At 51.4% G+C, this 26706-nt stretch overlaps 2 protein-coding genes across 4 annotated transcripts; one reads left to right on the top strand and one right to left on the bottom strand.

The window, feature by feature from the left end:
• LOC131590180 (cytochrome c oxidase subunit 6B1) lies at window positions 1–7225 on the bottom strand. Its single transcript, XM_058860092.1, has 5 exons — window positions 7087–7225; window positions 6760–6850; window positions 3521–3637; window positions 2233–2333; window positions 1–209 (listed from the first exon to the last, which is right to left on the bottom strand). The coding sequence occupies exons 3-5, from the start codon at window positions 3624–3626 to the stop codon at window positions 156–158; spliced, it is 261 nt and encodes an 86-aa protein (XP_058716075.1). The 5' UTR covers window positions 3627–3637; window positions 6760–6850; window positions 7087–7225; the 3' UTR covers window positions 1–155.
• On the top strand, window positions 7146–25714 carry FBL (fibrillarin). 3 transcript variants are annotated; one of them, XM_058860073.1, is made up of 10 exons: window positions 7146–7251; window positions 8455–8496; window positions 9773–9976; window positions 11615–11709; window positions 13448–13618; window positions 15439–15480; window positions 15668–15830; window positions 20757–20869; window positions 23971–24116; window positions 25549–25654. In XM_058860073.1, the coding sequence occupies exons 1-10, from the start codon at window positions 7242–7244 to the stop codon at window positions 25568–25570; spliced, it is 1008 nt and encodes a 335-aa protein (XP_058716056.1). In that variant the 5' UTR covers window positions 7146–7241; the 3' UTR covers window positions 25571–25654. The 3 variants fall into 3 exon arrangements, with proteins under 3 accessions (XP_058716056.1, XP_058716055.1, XP_058716057.1); XM_058860072.1 differs by having other exon boundaries at window positions 15439–15492; window positions 15677–15830; XM_058860074.1 differs by lacking the exon at window positions 15439–15480 and having other exon boundaries at window positions 15698–15830; window positions 25549–25714.
• Window positions 25715–26706: the final 992 nt, after the last annotated feature.

The raw sequence follows: 26706 nt of genomic DNA, 5'->3' as shown, positions 1-26706 counted from the left end.
CCAGTTTTTAACCCTTTATTGGCGGTGCCACCGCCTGTTCCCTCCCGGGGGGGTGACAGCCGTGTCCCCTCCCCTCCCCCGCCGCGGTGTCACCGGTGCCACCCCCCCTCCCCCGCCGCGGTGTCACCAGTGTCACCCGGGGGGGGTGGGGACGCTCAGATCTTGCCGGGGAAGGTCCCCTCCTCACGGGCCTCGTCCCACGTGGTCACCTGAGGGGACAGAGGGGACACTTGGGGACACCGTGGGGGTTGGGGAGCGTGGGGACACCGTGGGGACCTTGGGGACACCGTGGGGACACTGGGGGGACCCTCAAGGACATGGGGACACCATGGGGACACCGTGGGGACACCGTGGGGACACCGTGGGGACCTTGGGGACAGCTTGGGGACACTCCCAGGGACACTGTGGGGATCCTCAGGGACATCGGGACACCTTGGGGACCTTGGGGACACCTTGGGGACACCGTGGGGACACTGGGGGGACACCGTGGGGACACTGGGGGGACACCGTGGGGACACCTTGGGGACACTCTGGGGACACTTTGGGCACTCTCAGGATGTCTGTGGTGACCCCATGGTGACCCCCTCGTGACCCCGTGGTGACCCCAGGGGACGGTGGCACTGTGGTGACCCTTGGTGACCCCTGCTGACCCTTGGTGACCCCTGGACACCATTGGTGACCCCGTGGTGACCCTGGTGACCCCAGGGGACGGTGGCACTGTAGTGACCCCTGCTGACCCTGGTGACCTCGTGGTGACCCCATGGTGACCCTTGGTGACCCTGTGGTGACCCCAGGTGACACTGGGGACGGTGGCACTGTGGTGACCCCTGCTGACCCTGGTGACCCCGTGGTGACCCCGTGGTGACCCTGGTGACCCTTGGTGACCCCATGGTGACCCCAGGTGACACTGGGGACACTGGGGACAGTGGCACTGTGGTGACCCTGCTGACCCTTGGTGACCCCTGGACAGCATTGGTGACCCCATGGTGACCCCATGGTGACCCTGTGGTGACCCTGTGGTGACCCTTGGTGACCTTGGTGACCCTGTGATGACTCCAGGGGACACTGGGGATGGTGGCACTGTGGTGACCTCTGCTGACCCCGTGGTGACCCTGTGGTGACCCTTGGTGACCCCCTGGTGACCTTGGTGACCCCAGGTGACCCCCAGTGACCCCGTGATGACCCTGGTGACCCCGTGGTGACCCCGTGGTGACCCCAGGGAACGGTGGCACTGTGGTGACCTCTGCTGACCCTTGGTGACCTCTGCTGACCCTTGGTGACCCCCTGGTGACCCCAATGACCCGTGATGACCCTGGTGACCCCCAGTGACCCCGTAATGACCCTGGTGACCCCCGGTGACCCTGCGGTGACCCCAGGTGACCCGTCGTGACCCTTGATGACCCCATGCTGACCCCAGGGGACCCCTGGTGACCCCAGGTGACCCCGTGGTGACCCGAGGTGACCCCAGGTGAACCTGGTGACCCTTGGTGACCCCGTGGTGACCCCGTGGTGACCCCATGGTGACCCTGGGGCAGTTGGGGACAGTGACATTGTGGTGACCCCTGTGACCCCGTGGTGACCCCAATGACCCGTGATGACCCCAGTGACCCCGTGGTGACCCTTGGTGACCCCAGGTGACCCGAGGTGACCCCGGTGACCCTGTGGTGACCCCAGTGACCCGAGGTGACCCCAGGTGACCCGAGGTGACCCTTGATGACCCCATGCTGACCCCAGGGGACCCCTGGTGACCCCGTGGTGACCCCATGGTGACCCCAGGTGACCCTTGGTAACCCCATGGTGACCCCAGGGGCAGTTGGGGACAGTGACATTGTGGTGACCCCTGCGACCCCATGGTGACCCTGTGGTGACCCCAATGACCCTGTGGTGACCCTGTGGTGACCCTTGGTGACCCCAGGTGACCCCTGCTGACCCCGTGGTGACCCTTGGTGACCCCAGGTGACCCTTGGTGACCCTTGGTGACCCTGTGGTGACCCCAGTGACCCGAGGTGACCCCAGGTGACCCCGTGGTGACCCCAGGTGACCCCCTGGTGACCCCAATGACCCGTGATGACCCTGGTGACCCCCAGTGACCCCAGGTGACCCCTGCTGACCCTTGGTGACCTCTGATGACCCCGTGGTGACCCTGTGGTGACCCCAGTGACCCCGTGGTGACCCCAGGTGACCCCGGTGACCCCAGGTGACCCCGGTGACCCCGGTGACGGTGGCACTCACCCAGGACGTGGGACACAGGGACTTGTAGACGCGGAAATACCACTGGCACGGGCTGGCATCGGCACCGCGGGCGGCCATGGCACGCTGGCACCGCTGGAAATCTGGGGACAATGGGGACATCATTGGGGACATTGGGGACACTGGCACGGGCTGGCATCGGCACCACGGGCGGCCATGGCACGCTGGCACCGCTGGAAATCTGGGGACAATGGGGACATCATTGGGGACATTGGGGACACTGGCACGGGCTGGCATCGGCACCACGGGCGGCCATGGCACGCTGGCACCGCTGGAAATCTGGGGACAATGGGGACATTGGGGACATTGGGGACATTGGGGACATTGGGGACATTGGGGACACTGGGGACATTGGGGACATTGGGGACACTGGCAGGGGCTGGCATCGGCACCGCGGGCGGCCATGGCACGCTGGCACCGCTGGAAATCTGGGGACATTGAGGGTACATTGGGGACATTGGGGACATTGGGGACACTGGGGACATTGGGGACATTGGGGACATTGGGGACACTGGCACGGGCTGGCATCGGCACCACGGGCAGCCATGGCACGCTGGCACCGCTGGAAATCTGGGGACATCGAGGGGACATCATTGGGGACAATGGGGACATTGGGGACATTGGGGACATTGGGGACAATGGGGACATCGGGGGCATTGGGGACATTGGGGACATTGGGGACATTGGGGACATTGGGGACATTGGGGTCATTGGGGACATCATTGGGGACATTGGGGACATTGGGGACATTGGGGACATTGGGGACATTGGGGTCATTGGGGACATCATTGGGGACACTGGGGACATTGGGGACATTGGGGTCATTGGGGTCATTGGGGACATTGGGGATATTGAGGGGACATTGGGGACACTGGCACGGGCTGGCATCGGCACCACGGGCAGCCATGGCACGCTGGCACCGCTGGAAATCTGGGGACATCGAGGGGACATTGGGGACACTCCTAGGATAGCCAGGTAGTTCTGGTGTCCCCAGGTGTCCCCAATGTCCCCAGGTGTCCCCAGGTGTGTCACACCTGTCCCCAGGTGTCCCCAGGTGTCCCCAGGTGTCCCTAGGTGTCCCCAATGTCCCCAGGTGTGTCACACCTGTCCCCAATGTCCCCAGGTGTCCCCAATGTCCCCAGGTGTCCCCAGGTGTGTCACACCTGTCCCCAGCTGTCCCCAGGTGTCCCCAATGTCCCCAGGTGTGTCACACCTGTCCCCAGGTGTCCCCAATGTCCCCAGGTGTGTCACACCTGTCCCCACTCCGTACCCAGGTAGTTCTGCCAGCAGTTCCGGGTCTGGTTCTGGTTTGGGAAGCGGCTGTCGAAGGGCGCGGTCTTGTAACGAGCCAGCTTGGACTTGATATCCTCAGCCATCCTAATTAACCTAATTAACATAATTAGAGACTGTGATTAGCACCCCCGAACCCAGCCTGCCCTTCACAACACCATCCATGGCTAATTAACCTAATTACAGAGATTAATTAGCACCCAGGGCACTCAGCCCCTGTCGAAGGGCGCGGTCTTGTAACGAGCCAGCTTGGACTTGATATCCTCAGACATCCTAATTAACCTAATTAACGTAATTAGAGACTGTGATTAGCACCCCGGCCTGGCCTGGATGCCATCAGCCACGCTAATTAACCTAATTAGAGAGGTTAATTAGCACCCAGGGCACTCAGCCCCTGTCCAAGGGCGCGGTCTTGTACCGAGCCAGCTTGGATTTAATGTCCTCAGCCATGTTAATTAACCTAATTAACATAATTAGAGACCTTGATTACCACCCAGGAACCCAGCCTGGCCTTCACAACACCAACCCTGGCTAATTAACCTAATTAGAGAGGTTAATTAGCACCCGGGGCACTCAGCCCCTGTCCAAGGGCGCGGTCTTGTAACGAGCCAGCTTGGATTTAATGTCTTCAACCATCCTAATTAACCTAATTAACATAATTACAGACCTTAATTAGCACCCCAGCCTAGCCTCAATGTCATCAGCCACGCTAATTAACCTAATTAGAGAGGTTAATTAGCACCCAGGGCACTCAGCCCCTGTCGAAGGGCGCGGTCTTGTAACGAGCCAGCTTGGATTTAATGTCTTCAGCCATCCTAATTAACCTAATTAACATAATTAACATAATTAGAGACCTTAATTAATACCCCAGCCTGGCCTGGATGCCACCAGCCATGCAAATTAACCTAATTAACCTAATTAGAGACCTTAATTAGCACTCCAGCCTGCCCTACATGTCATCAGCCATGCTAATTAACCTAATTAGAGACCTTAATTAGCACCCCAGCCTGGCCTACATGTCATCAGCCATGCTAATTAACCTAATTAGAGACCTTAATTAGCACCCCAGCCTGGCCTAGATACCACCAGCCACGCTAATTAACCTAATTAACCTAATTAGAGACCTTAATTAGCACCTGGAGGACTCCACCCTCCCCCACCGGGCGTTAATTACCGGCCTGAGCTCGTTAATTAGACTCAGGGGTCGTTAATTACGGGGGGGGGAATGAAGATTTGGAGGCCCCTCCTCTCTGGAGTTGTTAATTAGGGTAATTAGCTGCTAATTAACTAACCAAAAACACTGATTAGTAGCTGGTTAATTAATTATTACTCCAGTCTATTAATTAGTTCATTAAGCTATTAATTAGTTCTCTTCTAAAATTCAAAATGAGCCTGAACCTGGCACAAATTAACATTAAAAAATCATTAATTATGCTAATGAGCGCCTAATTAACTTGTTAGCAGCCAAGTTACCTAACAAGATGTGGTATTAATTAATAAAGCTCTGTGACTAATTAATTACTGAATGACCTAATTAATAGAGAATTGGAGTTAAAAATGAGCCTGAAACCAATTACGAACAAATTAGCTCGTTAAGGCTGCTAATGAGCACTTAATTAACCAATTAGCATATTAATTAGTGCTTAATTTAACTAATTAGTAACCAACAGCATTAATCAAAACCTCCTGCAATTATTAATTAAGCAATTAATGAATCCCGCCCTGGCACGACAATGATTGACGTGGAGGGTAATTAACAGGCTAATTAGCACCCTGCTAATTAATTAGCAATCCAAAGGTCTAATTAAAACCTTAATTAAAACCTTAATTAACCCAAATGAGGGCAAAGCCAACAAAAATCAACGTTGGACGCTAATTAATAATGCTAATTAATGCTGTGTTAACTAATTAACGCCCACAAGAGCCTATTAAGATGCGTTAATTAGTGGTTAATTAATCCCGGGCTGGGATGAAAAGACAATAAAGCAGTGATGGAAACAAATTAAGGGACAATTAAACGTTAATTAAGTAATTAATTAAGCAATTAATTAAGCAATTAATTATTAATTAAGGGATTAATCGACGGAACTAATTAGGAGCCCCTGAATTAATTTAATTAATTTAATTAATTTAATTAAGGTAATTAAGGAGTTAATTAAAGCTCCAGCGATCTGCCATTGGCTCCTCATTAATTTGGGAACTCATTAATTAATTAATCAGCACTGCTGGGGGGACCGGGATAATTCAAACCGGTTCGGACCACTATAGACCAGTATAAACCAGTATGGACCGGTATAGACCAGTATGGACCAGTACAAACCAGTATGGGCCAGTATGGACCAGTTCAAACCAGTTCAAAGCGGCTTAAAGCGGTTCAAACCAGTTCAAACCAGTTCAAACCAGTTCGGTCCAGACCCATCCCAGTATCCCCTCCCAGTTCAAACCAGTAACCCCCCAGTTCCCTCCCAGTCCATCCCAGTTCCTCCCAGTCCATCCTAGTCTCCTCCCAGTTAAAACCAGTAACCCCCCAGGTCCATCCCAGTTCCCTCCCAGTTCCCTCCCAGTTCCATCCCAGTTTATCCCAGTAATCCCCCCAGTTCCCTCCCAGTCCATCCCAGTTCCGCCCCGGTTCAAACCAGTCCCCTCCCAGTCGCTCCCAGTTCAAACCAGTAACCTCCCAGTTCCCTCCCAGTTCATCCCAGTCCCCTCCCAGTCGCTCCCAGTTCAAACCAGTAACCCCCCAGTTCCATCCCAGTCCATCCCAGTCCCCTCCCAGTTCAAACCAGTAACCCCCCAGTTCCATCCCAGTCCATCCCAGTCCCTCCCACTTCATCCCAGTTCCCTCCCACTTCATCCCAGTCCCTCCCAGTTCATCCCAGTTCCCTCCCAGTTCATCCCAGTTCCACCCCAGATCAAACCAGTAACCCCCCAGTTCCATCCCAGTCCATCCCAGTTCCTCCCAGTTGCTCCCAGTCCATCCCAGTTCAAACCAGTAACCTCCCAGTCCCCTCCCAGTTGCTCCCAGTTCCATCCCAGTTTATCCCAGCTCACCCCAGTCAGTCCTAAACCGCCCCCAGTGCCCTTCCCGACCCTCCCAGTGCTCCCAGTTCCCCTCCCAGTCCATCCCAGTTCCTCCCAGTTCCCCTCCCAGTCCATCCCAGTTCCTCCCAGTCTCTCCCAGTTCCCCCCAGTCCCCCCCAGTTCCTCCCAGTCCGTCCCAGTTCTCAAAGTCACTTTCACCCTCGCTCGCCGCTCGCCGGAACCAACGAGTCACGCCGGAAGCGCCGGAGAGTCGCCGGAAATGACGTCACTAAAGGGCACAGAGAGGCGGGTCCGGGGCGGAGCGTCTCTCCCGGAGGAAAAATGGCGGCGACCCGGAGCCGCCAGCGCCCCGGAGTCCGCGGGAATTGCCCCGAAATGAGGCCAAAACCCCCCCAGGCACCAAAAATACCCAGTTAGAGACCCCAAAATCCGCATTTTTTACCCCAAAACTCCCGGTTTTACCCCAAAATCCGCGTTTTTTACCCCAAAATCCCCGGTTTTTACCCCAAAATCCGCTCCGGAGCCTCCTTGGGGCGCTCTGAGGACGCGACCGGCGGGGAGGGGGCGGGGCCAGAGCGTCGCGTGCGTGACGCGTTTATTGTGACGTCACTTCCTGTTCCGGCAGAGGCGCGCGAGCCCCGCGTGGAGAAAGCGGCGAGATGAGGCCGGGTGGGAACTGGGATGGACTGGGATGGACTGGGATGGACTGGGATGGACTGGGATGAACTGGGATGGACTGGGATGGACTGGGAGGGAACTGGGATGGACTGGGATGAACTGGGATGGACTGGGATGGACTGGGAGGGAACTGGGATGGACTGGGATGGACTGGGATGGACTGGGATGGACTGGGATGAACTGGGATGGACTGGGATGGACTGGGAGGGACTGGGATGGACTGGGATGGACTGGGAGGGACTGGGATGGAACTGGGATGGACTGGGATGGACTGGGAGGGACTGGGATGAACTGGGAGGAACTGGGATGAACTGGGATGGACTGGGATGAACTGGGATGGACTGGGACGAACTGGGATGAACTGGGATGGACTGGGATGAACTGGGATGGACTGGGAGGGACTGGGATGGAACTGGGATGGACTGGGATGGAACTGGGATGGACTGGGATGAACTGGGATGGACTGGGACGAACTGGGATGAACTGGGATGGACTGGGATGAACTGGGATGGACTGGGAGGGACTGGGATGAACTGGGAGGAACTGGGATGAACTGGGATGGACTGGGACGAACTGGGATGAACTGGGATGGACTGGGATGGACTGGGAGGGAACTGGGATGGACTGGGATGAACTGGGAGGGACTGGGATGGACTGGGATGGAACTGGGAGGGACTGGGATGGACTGGGAGGGACTGGGATGAACTGGGAGGAACTGGGATGAACTGGGATGGACTGGGACGAACTGGGATGAACTGGGATGGACTGGGATGGACTGGGAGGGAACTGGGATGGACTGGGATGGACTGGGAGGGACTGGGATGGACTGGGATGGAACTGGGAGGGACTGGGATGGACTGGGAGGAACTGGGATGGACTGGGATGGAACTGGGAGGGACTGGGATGGACTGGGAGGGACTGGGAGGGAACTGGGAGGGAACTGGGAGGGACTGGGAGGGAACTGGGATGGACTGGGAGGGAACTGGGAGGGAACTGGGATGGACTGGGAGGGAACTGGGATGGACTGGGAGGGAACTGGGAGGGAACTGGGGGTTACTGGGAGTTACTGGGAGGGAACTGGGGGTTACTGGGAGTTACTGGGAGGGAACTGGGGGAGGTGGAGGAGCCAAACTGGGAGCACTGGGAGGCTCCCAGTATCTCCCAGTATCTCCCAGTCTGACCAGTTCCCCGCAGGTTTCAGCCCCCGAGGGGGACGCGGCGGCTTCCGGGGCAGAGGTGAGTCCCAGTATAAACCAGTACAGACCAGTACAAACCAGTAACCCCCCTGCTGCCCGCACGGGGAGCCCCAGTGTCCTCCCAGTAACCCCTCCCAGTATCCCCAGTAACCCCTCCCAGTATCCCCAGTAACCCCTCCCAGTAACCCCAGTAACCCCTCCCAGTATCCCCAGTTCTCCTCCCAGTATCCCCAGTAACCCCTCCCAGTAACCCCAGTAACCCCTCCCAGTATCCCCAGTAACCCCTCCCAGTATCCCCAGTAACCCCTCCCAGTATCCCCAGTAACCCCTCCCAGTATCCCCAGTAACCTCTCCCAGTATCCCCAGTAACCCCTCCCAGTATCCCCAGTAACCCCTCCCAGTATCCCCAGTAACCTCTCCCAGTATCCCCAGTTCTCCTCCCAGTATCCCCAGTAACCTCTCCCAGTATCCCCAGTTCTCCTCCCAGTTCCCCTCTCAGTCCCTCCCAGTGCCTCCCAGTATCCCCAGTAACCCCTCCCAGTCTCTCCCAGTATCCCCAGTAACCCCAGATTCCCTCCCAGCCCCTCCCAGTCCCTCCCAGTAACCCCTCCCAGTATCCCCAGTTCCTCTTCCAATCTCTCCCAGTAACCCCAGTAACCCCTCCCAGTCTCTCCCAGTAACCCCAGTAACCCCTCCCAGTCTCTCCCAGTATCCCCAATATCCCCAGTTCCCCTCCCAGTTCCCCTCTCAGTCCCTCCCAGTCTCTCCCAGTATCCCCAGTAACCCCAGATTCCCTCCCAGCCCCTCCCAGTAACCCCTCCCAGTATCCCCAGTAACCCCTCCCAGTAACCCCTCCCAGTATCCCCAGTAACCCCTCCCAGTAACCCCTCCCAGTCTCTCCCAGTAACCCCTCCCAGTCTCTCCCAGTTTCCCCAGTAACCCCAGTAACCCCTCCCAGTCCCTCCCAGTCTCTCCCAGTTCCCCTCCCGGTCTCTCCCAGTATCCCCAGTAACCCCAGATTCCCTCCCAGTCCCTCCCAGTAACCCCAGTAACCCCTCCCAGTAACCCCAGTAACCCCTCCCAGTCTCTCCCAGTATCCTCAGTAACCCCTCCCAGTAACCCCAGTAACCCCTCCCAGTATCCCCAGTTCCCCTCCCAGTATCCCCAGTAACCCCTCCCAGTCCCTCCCAGTATCCCCAGTAACCCCTCCCAGTCTCTCCCAGTCCCTCCCAGTCTCTCCCAGTAACCCCAGTTCCCCTCCCAGTCCCTCCCAGTCCCTCCCAGTCCCTCCCAGTAACCCCAGTTTCCCTCGGCAGGTTCCGGTTTCTCTCCCCGCGGAGGGGGCGTGGCCAGAGGAGGGGGCGTGGCCCGAGGGGGCGGAGCCAGAGGAGGGGGCGTGGCCAGAGGAGGGGGCGTGGCCAGAGGCGGCCCCCGGGGGCGGGGCCGAGGCCGAGGGGGCGGAGCCAGAGGAGGCTTCAAAGGCGGGAAAAAAGTGACGGTGGAGCCGCACCGGCATGAGGGTAACTGGGGATACTGGGACATACTGGGACATACTGGGATGGGAACTGGGAGGGGAACTGGGGATACTGGGACATACTGGGAGGGACTGGGACGGGTTACTGGGGATACTGGGACATACTGGGAGGGGAACTGGGGATACTGGGACATACTGGGACATACTGGGAGGGGAACTGGGGATACTGGGAGGGGAACTGGGAGGGACTGGGAGGGGAATTGGGGATACTGGGACATACTGGGACATACTGGGACATACTGGGAGGGTAACTGGGGATACTGGGACATACTGGGAGGGACTGGGAGGATAACTGGGGACACTGGGACATACTGGGAGGGACTGGGACGGGTTACTGGGGATACTGGGACATACTGGGAGGGACTGGGAGGGGAACTGGGGATACTGGGACATACTGGGAGGGGAACTGGGGATACTGGGAGAGACTGGGACGGGTCTATAGGTTCCAGGTGTCCCCCCAGGTGTATCTGAGGTGGTTCAGGTGTCCCCAGGTGTCCCCAGGTGTATCTCAGGTGTCCCCAGGTGTCCCCAGGTGTATCTCAGGTGTATCTCAGGTGTATCTCAGGTGTCCCCAGGTGTCCCCAGGTGTATCTCAGGTGTCCCCAGGTGTCTCCAGGTGTCCCCAGGTGTCCCCAGGTGTCCCCAGGTGTATCTCAGGTGTCCCCAGGTGTATCTCAGGTGGTTCGGGTGTATCTCTCAGGTGTTCCCAGGTGTCCCCAGATGTCCCCAGGTGTCCCCAGGTGTATCTCAGGTGTCCCCCAGGTGTCCCCAGGTGTCTCTCAGGTGTCCCCAGGTGTATCTCAGGTGTCCCCAGGTGTATCTCAGGTGGTTCGGGTGTATCTCTCAGGTGTCCCCAGGTGTATCTCAGGTGTCCCCAGGTGTCCCCAGGTGTATCTCAGGTGTATCTCAGGTGTCCCCAGGTGTCCCCAGGTGTATCTCAGGTGTCCCCAGGTGTATCTCAGATGTCCCCAGGTGTCCCCAGGTGTATCTCAGGTGTCCCCAGGTGTCCCCACGTGTATCTCAGGTGGTTCGGGTGTATCTCAGGTGTATCTCAGGTGTATCTCAGGTGGTTCAGGTGTCCCCAGGTGTATCTCAGGTGGTTCGGGTGTCCCCAGGTGTATCTCAGGTGTATCTCAGGTGTCCCCAGGTGTATCTCAGGTGTATCTCAGGTGTCCCCAGGTGTCTCTCAGGTGTATCTCAGGTGGTTCAGGTGTCCCCAGGTGTCCCCAGGTGTCCCCAGGTGTATCTCAGGTGGTTCGGGTGTATCTCAGGTGTCCCCAGGTGTATCTCAGGTGGTTCGGGTGTATCTCAGGTGGTTCAGGTGTCCCCAGGGGTCCCCAGGTGTATCTCAGGTGTCCCCAGGTGTATCTCTCAGGTGTCCCCAGGTGTATCGCAGGTGGTTCAGGTGTCCCCAGGTGTCCCCAGGTGTATCTCAGGTGTCCCCAGGTGTATCTCAGGTGGTTCAGGTGTATCTCAGGTGGTTCAGGTGGTTCAGGTGTCTCCAGGTGTCCCCAGGTGTATCTCAGGTGTCCCCAGGTGTATCTCAGGTGTATCTCAGGTGTATCTCAGGTGGTTCAGGTGTACCCCAGCTGTCCCCAGGTGTGCTGACCCAGGTGTGTTCCAGGTGTGTTCATCTGCCGGGGCCGTGAGGACGCGCTGGTGACGCGGAACCTGGTGCCGGGAGAGTCGGTGTACGGGGAGAAACGCATCAGCGTCGAGGTACTGGTTTGTACTGGTTTATACTGGGTTATACTGGTTATACTGGTTTATACCAGTTTATGCTGGTTTTTACTGATTTATACTGGTTTTTACAGGTTTATACTGGTTTATTACTGGTTTTTACTGGTTTATACTGGTCTACACTGGTTTATACCAGATTATGCTGGTTTTTACTGGTTTATATTGGTTTATATTGGTTTATACTGGTTTATGCTGATTTTTACTGGTTTATACTGGTTTATACTGGTTTATACCAGTTTATGCTCATTTTTACTGGTTTTTACTGGTTTATACTGGTTTATACTGGTTTATATCAGTTTATGCTGATTTTTACTGGTTTTTACTGGTTTATACCAGTTTATACTGGTTTATACCAGTTTATGCTGGTTTTTATTGGTTTATACTGGTTTTTATTGGTTTATACTGGTTTATACCAGTTTATGCTGGTTATACTGGTTTATACTGGTTTATACTGGTTTATACCAGTTTATGCTGGTTTTTACTGGTTTATACTGGTTTATACTGGTTTTTACTGGTTTATACTGGTTTATACCAGTTTATGCTGGTTTTTATGGGTTTGTATTGGTTTATACTGGTTTATACTGGTTTATATCAGTTTCTGTTGGTTTTTACTGGTTTATACTGGTTTATACTGGGAGGGACTGGTTTGCACTGGTTTATACTGGGGTTATTGGTTATACTGGTTTGTACTGGGAGGTACCGGTTTATACTGGTCCATCCCTGTTTTAACTGGTCCATTCTGGTCCATACCGGTTTATACTGGTTTATACTGGTCTGTACTGGTCTATACTGGTTTATGTTGGTCTGTACTGGTCCATACCGGTTTATGCTGGTCCATACAGGTTTATACTGGTCCATACCAGTTTATACTGGTCTGTATTGGTCCATACCGGCTTATATTGGTCTATACTGGTTCTGACTGGTCCATACCAGTTTATACTGGGAAGGCGTGATTTACACTGGTCTGTACTGGTTTATACTGGTCCATAATGGTCCGTACCGGTTTATACTGGTCCATACTGGTCTGTACCGGTTTATACTGGTCCGTACCGGTTTGTACTGGTCCATACTGGTTCATACTGGTCTGTACCGGTTTATACTGTGAAGGAGTGATTTGCACTGGTTTATACTGGTCCATACTGGTCCGTACCGGTTTATACTGGTCCATACTGGTGCATACTGGTTTATACTGGTTCATACCAGTTTATACTGATTTATACTGGTCCATACTGGTTTATATCAGTTTATACTGGTCTATACTGGTCCATACTGGCCCATAGTGGTCTATATTGGTTTATACAGGTCCATACTGGTTTATACTGGTCCATACTGGTTTCCAGGAGGGCGAGGCCTCCCTGCAGTACTGAGCCTGGAACCCGTTCCGCTCCAAGCTGGTGGCTGCCATCTTGGGGGTGTACTAGTTTATACTGGTTTATACTGGTTTATACTGGTTTATACTGGTTTATACTGGTTCTAACTGGTCCATACTGGTTTATACTGGTTCTAACTGGTCTGTACTGGTTTATACTGGTTTCCAGGAGGGCGAGGCCTCGGTGGAGTACCGCGCCTGGAACCCGTTCCGCTCCAAGCTGGCGGCCGCCATCTTGGGGGGTGTACTGGTTTATACTGGTCCATACTGGTTTATACTGGTTTATACTGGTTTATACTGGTCTGTAGTGGTTTTAACTGGTCTGTACTGGTCCATACTGGTTTCCAGGAGGGCGAGGCCTCGGTGGAGTACCGCGCCTGGAACCCGTTCCGCTCCAAGCTGGCGGCCGCCATCCTGGGGGGCATCGACCAAATCCACATCCGGCCCGGAGCCCGCGTGCTGTACCTGGGGGCTGCCTCAGGTACCACCGTCAGCCACGTCTCCGACATCGTGGGACAGGTAAGGTACACCTGAGACAGGTAACACACACCTGAGATACACCTGGGACAGGTACCACAGCTGGGCTGTACCTGGGGGCTGCCTCAGGTACCACCGTCAGCCACGTCTCCGACATCGTGGGACAGGTAAGGTACACCTGGATACACCTGAGATACACCTGAGGACACCTGGACACACCTGGGACACACCTGGACACACCTGGGTACACCTGGGACAGGTGACACAGCTGGGCTGTACCTGGGGGCTGCCTCAGGTACCACCGTCAGCCACGTCTCCGACATCGTGGGACAGGTAAGGTACACCTGGATACACCTGAGATACACCTGGGGTACACCTGGGTACACCTGGATACACCTGAGATACACCTGGGATACACCTGAGACAGGTAACACACACCTGAGATACACCTGGGTACACCTGGGTACACGTGGACCCACCTGGGACAGGTACAGGCACATGTGGACGCACCTGGGTACACCTGGACAGATACAGGCGCACCTGGGGCAGGTACAGGCACACCTGGACACACCTGGGGCAGGTACAGGCACACCTGGGATACACCTGGACACACCTGGGATACACCTGGACACACCTGGACACACCTGGGATACACCTGGACACACCTGGGTACACCTGGACACACTTGGACTCATCTGGACAGGTACAGACACACCTGGACACACCTGGACACACCTGGGGGTGTCCCCGAGCTCTCACCTGGCACAGGTGACGCCGGCTCCGTGCGATGTCCCCGGGTCCTGTCCCCACCTGCCCCAGGTGACCCTGGGGGGCACCGGTGACCCCTGGTGACCCTTGGTGACCCCTGGTGACCCCGAGGTCCCATGGCCACCAGGTGAGCTCAGGTGTGTCCCCAGGTGTGTCCCCAGGTGTGTCCCCAGGTGTGTCCCCAGGTGTATCACACCTGTCCCAGGTGTCCCCAGGTGTACCTCACCTGTCCGCCAGTGTCCGCAGGTGTTCTCAGCTGTCCTCAGGTGTCCCCAGATATGTCCCCAGTTGTGTCCCAGGTGTGTCCCCAACGTCCCCAGGTGTCCTCAAGGTGTCCCCAGCTGTACTCAGGTGTATCACACCTGTCCCCAGGTGATCCAGCTGTCCCCAGATGTATCACACCTGTCCCAGGTGTCCCAGCTGTCCCCAGGTGTCCCCAGGTGTGTCACACCTGTCCCAGGTGTGTCCTCAGGTGTCTCAGGTGTGTCCCCAATGTCCCCAGGTGTATCACACCTGTCCCCAGCTGTGCCCAGGTGTCCCCAATGTGCCCAGATGTGTCACACCTGCCCCCAGGTGTCCCCAGCTGTCTCAGGTGTGTCTCACCTGTCCCCAGGTGTCCCCAATGTCCCCAGGTGTATCACACCTGTTCCAGGTGTGTCCCCAGGTGTCCCCAATGTCCCCAATGTCCCCAGGTGTATCACACCTGTCCCCAGGTGTGTCCCCAGGTGTCTCAGGTGTGTCTCACCTGTCCCCAGGTGTCCCCAATGTCCCCAGGTGTGTCACACCTGTCCCAGGTGTGTCCCCAGGTGTCCCCAGGTGTCTCAGGTGTGTCCCCAGGTGTCCCCAGGTGTCTCAGGTGTGTCTCACCTGTCCCCAGGTGTGTCCCCAGGTGTCCCCAGGTGCCTCAGGTGTGTCCCCAGGTGTCTCAGGTGTGTCTCACCTGTCCCCAGGTGTGTCCCCAGGTGTCCCCAATGTCCCCAGGTGTCCCCAGGTGTCTCAGGTGTGTCTCACCTGTCCCCAGGTGTGTCCCCAGGTGTGTCACACCTGTCCCCAGGTGTCCCCAGGTGTCTCAGGTGTGTCTCACCTGTCCCCAGGAGGGCGTGGTTTATGCCCCAGGTGTGTCACACCTGTCCCAGGTGTCCCCAGGTGTCTCAGGTGTGTCCCCAGGTGTCTCAGGTGTGTCTCACCTGTCCCCAGGAGGGTGTGGTTTATGCCCCAGGCGTGTCCCCAGGTGTCCCCAGGTGTCTCAGGTGTCTCAGGTGTGTCTCACCTGTCCCCAGGTGTGTCCCCAAGGTCCCCAGGTGTGTCCCCAGGTGTCCCCAGGTGTCTCAGGTGTGTCTCACCTGTCCCCAGGAGGGCGTGGTTTACGCCGTGGAGTTCTCGCACCGCTCGGGCCGGGACCTGCTGAACGTGGCCAAGAAGAGAACGAACGTGGTGCCGGTGATCGAGGACGCGCGACACCCACACAAGTACCGCATGTTGATAGGTGAGTGACACCTGGGGACAGGTGAGACACACCTGGGGACACCTGGGGACATTGGGGACACACCTGGGGACATTGGGGACACACCTGGGGACACACCTGGGGACATTGGGGTCACACCTGGGGACATTGGGAACAGAACGAACGTGGTGCCGGTGATCGAGGACGCGCGACACCCACACAAATACCGGATGCTGATAGGTGAGACACACCTGGGGACAGGTGAGACACACCTGGGGACACCTGGGGACAGGTGAGACACACCTGGGGACACTGGGGACACCTGGGGTCACACTTGGGGACACCTGTGACACACTTGGGGACATACCGGGGACAGGTGTGATACACCTGGTGACATTGGGGACATAACCTGGGACAGGTGTGACACACCTGAATACAGGTGGGCACACCTGAGACAGGTGAGACACACCTGGGGACACCTGGGACAGGTGTGGTACACCTGGTGACGTTGGGGACATACCTGGGACAGGTGTGACACACCTGGTGACATTGGGGACATACCTGGGACAGGTGTGACACACCTGGTGACATTGGGGACATACCTGGGACAGGTGTGACACACTTGGGGATGGGTGTGATACACCCGGAACACCTGGGACACACCTGGGACACACCTGGGACACACCTGGGGACATCAGGGGACAGGTGTGACACACCTGGGGACACCTGGACACACCTCGGACACACCTGGGGACATTGGGGACACACCTGGGGACATTGGGGATACACCTGGAGACATCAGGGGACAGGTGTGACACACCTGGGGACACCTGGACACACCTGGGGACACCTGGGGACATTGGGGACACACCTGGGGACACCTGGGGACACATCTGGGGACACCTGGGGCACCCACACAAACGTTTTTGGGGGTCCTGGAGAGGATTTTTGGGGGATTTTGGGGTGATTTGAGGAGGTTTTTGGGGTTCCTGGAGTGGAATTTTGTGTTCCCAGGTGGAATTTTGGGGGTTTGAGGAATTTTGGGGGGTTTTGAGGTAGTTTTGGGGTTCCTGGAGTGGAATTTTGGGGTGATTTGAGGCGGTTTTGGGGTTCCCAGATGGAATTTTGGGGTTCCCAGGTGGAATTTTGGGGGGTTTGAGGAATTTTGGGGGGTTTTGTGGGGTTTTGGGGTTCCCAGATGAAATTTTGTGTTCCCAGGTGGAATTTTGGGGGGTTTTGTGGGGTTTTGGGGTTCCCAGTTGGAATTTTGGGGGGTTGGAGGTTCCTGAAGAGGAATTTTGGGGTCCTGGGGAGGAATTTTGGGGTGTTTTGAGGCGGTTTTGGGGTTCCCAGATGGAATTTTGGGGGGTTTGAGGAATTTTGGGGGAATTTTGGGGTGATTTAAGGAGGTTTTTGGGTCCTGGAGAGGAATTTTGGGTTCCCAGGTGGAATTTTGGGGGGTTTGAGGAATTTTGGGGGATTTTTGGGGCGTTTTGAGGTGGTTTTTGGGGTTCCCAGGTGGAATTTTGGGGGGTTTGAGGTTCTTGGAGAGGATTTTTGGGGTGATTTGAGGGGGTTTTAGGGTTCCCAGGTGGAATTTTGGGGTGATTTGAGGAGGTTTGGGGGTTCCCAGGTGGAATTTTGGGGTGATTTGAGGTGGTTTTGGGTTCCTGGAGAGGAATTTTGTGTTCCCAGGTGGAATTTTGGGTTCCTCGAGAGAAATTTTTGGGATTTTGGGGTCCTGGAGAGGAATTTTGGGGTGATTTGAGGTGGTTTTGGGGTTCCCAGATGGAATTTTGGGGTTCCCAGATGGAATTTTGGGGGGTTTGAGGAATTTTGGGGGATTTTGGGGTGATTTGAGGTGGTTTTGGGGTTCCCAGGTGGAATTTTGGGGTTCCCGGATGGAATTTTGTGTTCCCAGATGGAATTTTGGGGGTTTGAGGTTCCTGGAGAGGAATTTTGGGGTGATTTGAGGCGGTTTTGGGGTTCCCAGGTGGAATTTTGGGGTTCCCAGGTGGAATTTTGGGGTGATTTGAGGTGGTTTTGGGGTTCCCAGATGGAATTTTGTGTTCCCAGGTGGAATTTTGGGTTCCTGGAGAGAGATTTTTGGGATTTTGGGGTCCTGGAGAGGAATTTTGGGGTGATTTGAGGCAGTTTTGGGGTTCCCAGGTGGAATTTTGTGTTCCCAGGTGGAATTTTGGGGTTCCCAGATGGAATTTTGGGGAGTTTGAGGTTCCTGGAGAGGAATTTTGGGGTGATTTGAGGTGGTTTTGGGGTTCCCAGATGGAATTTTGGGGTTCCCAGATGGAATTTTGTGTTCCCAGGTGGAATTTTGGGGGGTTTGAGGTTCCTGGAGAGGAATTTTGGGGTGATTTGAGGTGGTTTTGGGGTTCCCAGGTGGAATTTTGGGGTGATTTGAGGCGGTTTTGGGGTTCCCAGATGGAATTTTGGGGTTCCCAGGTGGAATTTTTGGGGGTTTGAGGTTCCTGGAGTGGAATTTTGGGGTGTTTTGAGGTGGTTTTTGGGGTTCTGGAGTGGGATTTTGAGGTGATTTGAGGAGGTTTTGGGGTTCCCAGGTGGAATTTTGGGGTTCCCAGGTGGAATTTTGGGGGGTTTGAGGAATTTTGGGGTGTTTTGAGGCGGTTTTGGGGTTCCCAGATGGAATTTTGTGTTCCCAGGTGGAATTTTGGGGTTCCTGGAGTGGAATTTTGGGGAGATTTGAGGTGGTTTTGGGGTCCTGGAGGGGAATTTTGTGTTCCCAGGTGGAATTTTGAGGGGTTTGAGGAATTTTGGGGGATTTTTGGGTTGTTTTGAGGTGGTTTTGGGGTTCCCAGATGGAATTTTTGGGGGTTTGAGGTTCCTGGAGTGGAATTTTGGGGTGTTTTGATGTGGTTTTGGGATCCTGGAGAGGAATTTGGGGTGATTTGAGGAGGTTTTGGGGTTCCCAGGTGGAATTTTTGGGTTCCCAGGTGGAATTTTGGGGGGTTTGAGGAATTTTGGGGTGATTTGAGGAGGTTTTGGGGTTCCCAGGTGGAATTTTGGGGTGTTTTGAGGAGGTTTTGTGTTCCCAGGTGGAATTTCAGGATCCTCAATGGGAATTTTGGTGTTTTGGGTGGAATTCCTGGATGAGAATTCCAGGCTGATAATTAATTCTGGGCTGATAATTAATTCCAGGCTAATAATTAATTACAGGATGATAATTAATTCTGGGCTAATAATTAATTCCAGGCTGATAATTAATTACAGGATGATAATTAATTTTGGGATGGTAATTAATTACAGGATGATAATTAATTCTGGGATGGCAATTAATTCCAGAACAACGACTAATTCTGGGGTGATAATTAATTAATTCCAGGCTGATAATTAATATTGGGCTGATAATTAATTCTAGGCTGATAATTATTTCTGGGTTGATAATTAATTCCAGCATGATAATTAATTCCAGGCTGATATGTAATTAATTCATGGCTGATAATTAATTCCAGGCTGATAATTAATTCCAGGCTGATAATTAATTCCGGGATGGTAATTAATTCCAGGATGATGATTAATTCTGGGATGATAATTAATTAAATCTGGGATGATAATTAATATTAGGCTGATAATGAGTTCCAGGCTAATAATTAATTTTGGGACGATAATTAATTCTGGGCTGATAATTAATTCTGGGCTGATATTTAACTCCGGGATGATAATTAATTAATTCTGGGCTGTTAATTAATTAACTCCAGGCTGTTAATTAACTCTGGGCTAATAATTAATTAATTCCAGGCTGATAATTAATTAATTCTGGGCTGTTAATTAATTAACTCCAGCTTGTTAATTAACTCTGGGCTGATAATTAACTCCGGGATGATAATGAATTCCGGGATGAGAATTCTGGGATGAGAATTAATTAACTCTGGGCTGATAATTAATTCTGGGATGATAATTAATTAACTCTAGGCTGTTAATTAACTCTGGGCTAATAATTAATTAACTGTGGGCTGATAATTGATTAATTCTGGGACGATAATTAATTAAATCCAGGCAGTCAATTAACTCTGGTCTGATAATTATTTAACTCTGGGATGACAATTCTGGGATGGGAATTCTGGGATAATAATTAATTAATTCTGGGATGATAATTAATTAACTCTAGGCTGTTAATTAACTCTGGGCTAATAATTAATTAACTCTGGGCTGATAATTAATTCTGGAATGATAATTAATTAACTCCTGGCTGTTAATTAACTCTGGGCTAATAATTAATTAATTCTGGGATGATAATTAATTAACTCCAGGCTGTTAATTAACTCTGGGCTAATAATTAATTAACTGTGGGCTGATAATTGATTAATTCTGGGACGATAATTAATTAAATCCAGGCAGTTAATTAACTCTGGTCTGATAATTATTTAACTCTGGGATGACAATTCTGGGATGGGAATTCTGGGATAATAATTAATTAATTTTGGGATGATAATTAATTAACTCCTGGCTGTTAATTAACTCTGGGCTGATAATTAATTAACTCTGAGCTGATAATTAATTCTGGGATGATAATTAATTCCAGGATGGGAATTCTGGGATGATAATTAATTCTGGGATGATAATTTATTAGCTCCAGTCTGTTAATTAGCTCTGGGCTGTTAATTAACTCAGGGATGATAATTAATTCCAGGATGGGAATTCTGGGATGATAATTAATTAATTTGAGGATGATAATTAATTAATTCTGGGCTGTTAATTAATTAACTCTGGGCTGATAATTAATTAACTCCGGGCTGTTAATTAATTAACTCCAGGCTGTTAATTAACTAACTCTGGGCTGATAATTAATTCCAGGATGATAATTAATTCCAGGATGGGAATTCTGGGATGATAATTAATTAACTCCTGGCTGTTAATTAACTCTGGGCTGAAAATTAATTAACTCTGAGCTGACAATTAATTAATTCTGGGATGATAATTAATTAACCCCAGGCATGGTTGACGTCATCTTCGCCGACGTGGCGCAGCCGGACCAGACGCGAATCGTGGCGCTGAACGCGCATCACTTCCTGCGCTGCGGGGGGCACTTCCTCATCTCCATCAAGGTACAAACCAGTATAAACCAGTATAAACCAGTATAAACCAGTATAAACCAGTACAGACCAGTACAGACCAGTATAAACCAGTATAAACTAGTACAGACCAGTATAAACCAGTACAGAGCAGTCGCGGATGGTGGCGCTGAACGCGCATCACTTCCTGCGCTGCGGGGGGCACTTCCTCATCTCCATCAAGGTACGGACCAGTATAAACCAGTATAAACCAGTATAAACCAGTATAAACCAGTACAGACCAGTATAAACCAGTACAGACCAGTATAAACCAGTATAGACCAGTATAAACCAGTACAGACCAGTATAAACCAGTATAGACCAGTATAAACCAGTACAGGCCAGTATAGACCAGTACGGACCAGTATAAACCAGTACAGAGCAGTCGCGGATGGTGGCGCTGAACGCGCATCACTTCCTGCGCTGCGGGGGGCACTTCCTCATCTCCATCAAGGTACGGACCAGTATAAACCAGTATAAACCAGTATAAACCAGTACAGACCAGTATAAACCAGTACAGACCAGTATAAACCAGTACAGAGCAGTCGCGGATGGTGGCGCTGAACGCGCATCACTTCCTGCGCTGCGGGGGGCACTTCCTCATCTCCATCAAGGTACGGACCAGTATAAACCAGTATAAACCAGTACAAACCAGTACAGACCAGTATAAACCAGTATAGACCAGTATAAACCAGTACAGACCAGTATAAACCAGTACAGACCAGTATAAACCAGTACAGAGCAGTTGCGGATGGTGGCGCTGAACGCGCATCACTTCCTGCGCTGCGGGGGGCACTTCCTCATCTCCATCAAGGTACGGACCAGTATAAACCAGTACAGACCAGTACAGACCAGTATAAACCAGTATAAACCAGTACAGACCAGTATAAACCAGTACAGACCAGTATAAACCAGTACAGAGCAGTCGCGGATGGTGGCGCTGAACGCGCATCACTTCCTGCGCTGCGGGGGGCACTTCCTCATCTCCATCAAGGTACAAACCAGTATAAACCAGTATAAACCAGTACAGACCAGTACAGACCAGTACAGACCAGTATAAACCAGTACAGACCAGTATAAACCAGTACAGACCACTATAAACCAGTATAAACCAGTATAGACCAGTATAAACCAGTACAGACCAGTATAAACCAGTACAGACCAGTATAAACCAGTATAAACCAGTACAGACCAGTATAAACCAGTACAGACCAGTATAGACCAGTACAGACCAGTACAGACCAGTATAAACCAGTACAGACCAGTACAGACCAGTATAAACCAGTATAAGCCAGTATAAACCAGTATAGACCAGTGCAGACCAGTATAAACCAGTACAGACCAGTATAAACCAGTACAGACCAGTATAAACCAGTATAAACCAGTACAGACCAGTATAAACCAGTACAGACCAGTATAGACCAGTACAGACCAGTACAGACCAGTATAAACCAGTACAGACCAGTACAGACCAGTATAAACCAGTATAAGCCAGTATAAACCAGTATAGACCAGTGCAGACCAGTATAAACCAGTACAGAGCAGTATAAACCAGTACAGGCCAGTATAAACCAGTACAGACCAGTATAAACCAGTACAGACCTGTATAAACCAGTACAGAGCAGTATAAACCAGTACAGACCAGTATAAGCCAGTATAAACCAGTATAGACCAGTGCAGACCAGTATAGACCACTACAGACCACTATAGACCAGTACAGAGCAGTATAAACCAGTACAGACCAGTACAGAGCAGTACAGACCAGTACAGACCAGTATAAACCAGTAGGGACCAGTACAGACCAGTACAGACCAGTATAGACCAGTATAGGTCTGGTTCTGACAGGTTCTAACTGGTTCAAACTGGTGTTGAACCGGTTCTAACTGGTTCTGACTGGTTCCAACTGGTGTTGAACTGGTTCTAACCAGTTCAAACCAGTTCTGACTGGGATTTAATCGGTTCTAACTGGTTCTGACTGGTGTTGAACTAGATCAAACTGGTTCAAACCGGTTCTAACTGGTTTTGACTGGGATTTAACTGGTTTTCCTGGGTTCAAACTGGTTCTAACTGGTTCAAACTGGTTTTAAACTGGTTCTAACTGGTTCTTACTGGTGTTTTCATTGGTTCTAAACGGTTCTAACTGATTCTGTTTCCGACTGGTTCAAACCGGTTCTAACCGGTTCCAACTGGTTCAAACTGATGTTGAACCGGTTCTAACTGGTTCTAACTGGTGTTGAACTGGTTCTATCTGGTGTTAAACCGGTTCTAACCGGTTCCGACTCGTTCAAACTGGTTTTAAACTGGTTCTAACCAATTCTAACCGATTCTAACTGGTTCTAACTGGTTCTAACTGATTTTAAACTGGTTCTAACTGGTTTGAACTGGTTTTAAACTGGTTCTAACTGGTTTTAAACCAGTTCTAACTGGTTCCGACTGGTTCTACACCGGTTCTGACCAGTTCTAACCGGTTCTAACTGGTTCTAACTGGTTCCAGCTGGTTCTAAACTGGTTCTAACTGGTTTTAAGCCAGTTCAAACGGGTTCTAACTGATTCTAAACCGGTTCAAACTGGTTCTGACTGGTTCTAACTGATTTTAAACTGGTTCTAACTGGTTCTAACTGGTTCTGACTGGTTCTAATCCGGTTTTAACTGGTTCTAACTGATTCTAAACCGGTTCAAACTGGTTCTAAACCGGTTCAAACTGGTTCTGACTGGTTCTAACTGGTTTTAAACCGGTTCAAACTGGTTCAAACTGGTTCTGACTGGTTCTAACTGGTTTTAAACCGGTTCTAACTGGTTCTAACTGGTTCTAAACCGGTTCAAACTGATTCTAAACCGGTTCAAACTGGTTCTAACTGGTTCTAACTGATTCTAAACTGGTTCAAATTGGTTCTAACTGGTTCTAAACCGGTCCAAACTGGTTCAAACTGGTTCTAACCGGTTCTAACTGGTTCTAACTGGTTTTAAACCGGTTCTAACTGGTTCTAACTGATTCTAAACTGGTTCAAACTGATTCTAACTGGTTCTAAACCGGTTCAAACCGGTTCTAAACTGGTTCTAAGCCGGTTCAAACCGGTCCTGCCCGCTCCCCGCAGGCGAACTGCATCGACTCGACGGCGCCGGCCGAGGCCGTGTTCGCGGGCGAGGTGAGGAAGATGACGGCCGAGAGGATGAAGCCGCAGGAGCAGCTGACCCTGGAGCCCTACGAGAGGGACCACGCCGTGGTGGTCGGCGTCTACCGGTGACTTTTATACTGGTTTATACTGGTTTATACTGGGATGGACTGGGAGGGGACAGAGGGGGAGGTTTGGGTGAAAAACTGGGGATTTTGGAGCGAGAAACGGGGATTTTATGGGGGAAAAACGGGGATTTTGGGGGTGAAAGGGGAACTGGTTTATACTGGTTTATACTGGTTTATACTGGGAGGGAGGTTTGGGTGAAAAAATGGCGATTTTGGAGCGAGAAACGGGGATTTTATGGGGAAAAAATGTGGAATTTGGGGTGAAAAATGGGGATTTTGGGGGGTGAAAGGGGGACTGGGATGAACTGGTTTGTACTGGTTTATACTGGTTTATACTGGGAGGGGACTGGGAGGGAGGTTTGGGTGAAAAAACGGTGATTTTGGAGCGAGAAACGGGGATTTTATGGGGGAAAAACGGGGATTTTGGGGGATGAAAAATGGGGATTTTGGGGAGTGAAAGGGGGACTGGTTTATACTGGTTTATACTGGTCCAGACTGGTTTATACTGGGTTATACTGGGAGGACACAGAGGGAGAGGTTTGGGTGCAAAAACGGCGATTTTGGAGTGAGAAATGGGGATTTTGGGGGGGAAAATGGGGGACTGGTTTATACTGGGTTATATTGGTTTATATTAGTTTATACTGGTTTATACTGGTTTGTTCTGGTTTGTACTGGTCTATACTGGTGCATACCAATCCATGCTGGTTTATACTGGTCCATACTGGTCCATACCAGTCTATACTGGTCCATACTGGTCAGTACTGGTTTGTACTGGTCTATACTGGTTTGTACCGGTTTATACTGGTTTATAGTGGTTCGGACTGGTCCATACTGGTTTATACTGGTCCATACTGGTTTATACTGGTCCATACTGGTTTATACTGGTCCATACTGGTCTATACTGGTCCATACCAGTTTATACCGGTTTATACTGTTCTGTACTGGTCCATGCTGGTCTGTACCAGTCCATACCGGTCCATACTGGTTTATACTGGTCCATACTGGTCCATACTGGTTTATACTGGTCTATACTGGTTTGTACCGGTTTATACTGGTCTATGCTGGTCTATACTGGTTTATACTGGTCTATACTGGTCCATACTGGCCAGTACTGGTTTGTACTGGTCTATACTGGTCTATACTGGTCCATACTGGTTTATACCAGTTTATACTGGTTTATACTGGTCTATACTGGTCCATACTGGTCAGTACTGGTTTGTACTGGTCTATACTGGTCCATACTGGTCTATACTGGTTTATACTGGTCTATACTGGTCTGTACTGGTCCCTACTGGTTTATACTGGTCTATACTGGTTTATACTGGTTTATACTGGTCCGTACTGGTCCATACTGGTTTATACTGGTCCATACTGGTCTATACTGGTTTATACTGGTCTATACTGGTTCTCACTGCTCCTCTCTCCCCCCCAGGCCCCCCCCCAAGGAGAAATGACGTCATCGCAGCTCCGGCCCGCCAGGGGGCGCCAACACAGGGGGCGTGGCCTGACCCGGAAGTGGATGGGCTCTAACCCGGAAGTGGGCGTGACCTGACACGGAAGTGGGCGTGGCCTAACCCGGAAGTGGCTCCGTTTTGGGTGGGGGGGGTTTTGTTAATAAAAGGATCTTGGTTAATTGGTGTCGTTAATTAATGAGCGAATTCGGGCTTAATTAGTGCCTTGGGGGTGGTTAATGAGGTAATTAAAGGGGTTGGGGGTGATTAATGGCGCTATTAATTAATTAATTAAAGGTTATTAGCGCCCAGTCATTAATTGGATTTAATTAATTAGGGATGGTTCATTACTGGAAGGGGTTAATTAATTCCTGGGCGTGCTAATTAGTTAAAAGAATAGCTAATTAGCGGGGGTTCTTAATTACGGGAATTAATTGGGTTTAATTAAGTGGGAATTGAATTAATTATGGGCATAATTGGGGTTTTAATTAATTAATCCTGTTTAATATTTGAATAGCTGATGTTAATTGGGATTAATTAATAGAACTGGTTAATTACTTGCCGGGTTAATTAACTGCCGTTTTAATTAATGAAGGGGTTAATTAATGGCAGGGTTAAATAAGGAGGGTTAATTAATGATAGATTAATAAATGTAATTAATAGTCAGATTAATTAGCGAGGGCTTAATAGGGTTAATTAACGAGGATTAATTAATGATAGATTAATGAAGGCAATTAATGGCGGGGTTAATTAGCAAGGGGTTAATTAATGGGGTTAATTAATGGCGGGATTAATTAACAAGGATTAATTAGGGGAGGGTTAATTAAGGATTAATTAATGGTAGATTAATGAATGCAATTAATGGCAGTGTTCATTAACGAGGATTCATTAAGGGCAGGGTTAATTAACGAGGATTAATTAATGGTGGGGTTAATTAACGAGGGGTTAATTAATGGCGGGGTTAATTAAGGAGGGTTAATTAATGATGGATTAATGAAGGCAATTAATGGCGGGGTTAATTAGTGAGAGGTTAATTAAGGGCAGGGTTAATTAGTGAGGGGTTAATTAACAAGGGGTTAATTAACGAGGATTAATTAGGGCAGGGTTAATTAACGAGGATTAATTAATGGCGTGTTTAA

Source organism: Poecile atricapillus, chromosome 32 (assembly GCF_030490865.1).
Source record: "Poecile atricapillus isolate bPoeAtr1 chromosome 32, bPoeAtr1.hap1, whole genome shotgun sequence".
NCBI classification, from domain to species: domain Eukaryota; kingdom Metazoa; phylum Chordata; class Aves; order Passeriformes; family Paridae; genus Poecile; species Poecile atricapillus.
This window is presented reverse-complemented; position numbering and strand designations above follow the sequence as displayed.

Coding starts and splice junctions, on each gene's coding strand:
- LOC131590180 (XM_058860092.1), bottom strand. CDS start 3,626: ATGGCTGAGGATATCAAGTCCAAGCTGGCTCGTTACAAGACCGCGCCC. Junction 2,334..3,520: donor CTGCTGGCAGAACTACCTGG/GTACGGAGTGGG, acceptor CATTGTCCCCAG/ATTTCCAGCGGTGCCAGCGT. Junction 210..2,232: donor CCCTGTGTCCCACGTCCTGG/GTGAGTGCCACC, acceptor CTGTCCCCTCAG/GTGACCACGTGGGACGAGGC.
- FBL (XM_058860072.1), top strand. Junction 11,710..13,447: donor AGAAACGCATCAGCGTCGAG/GTACTGGTTTGT, acceptor ACTGGTTTCCAG/GAGGGCGAGGCCTCGGTGGA. Junction 20,870..23,970: donor ACTTCCTCATCTCCATCAAG/GTACAAACCAGT, acceptor CGCTCCCCGCAG/GCGAACTGCATCGACTCGAC.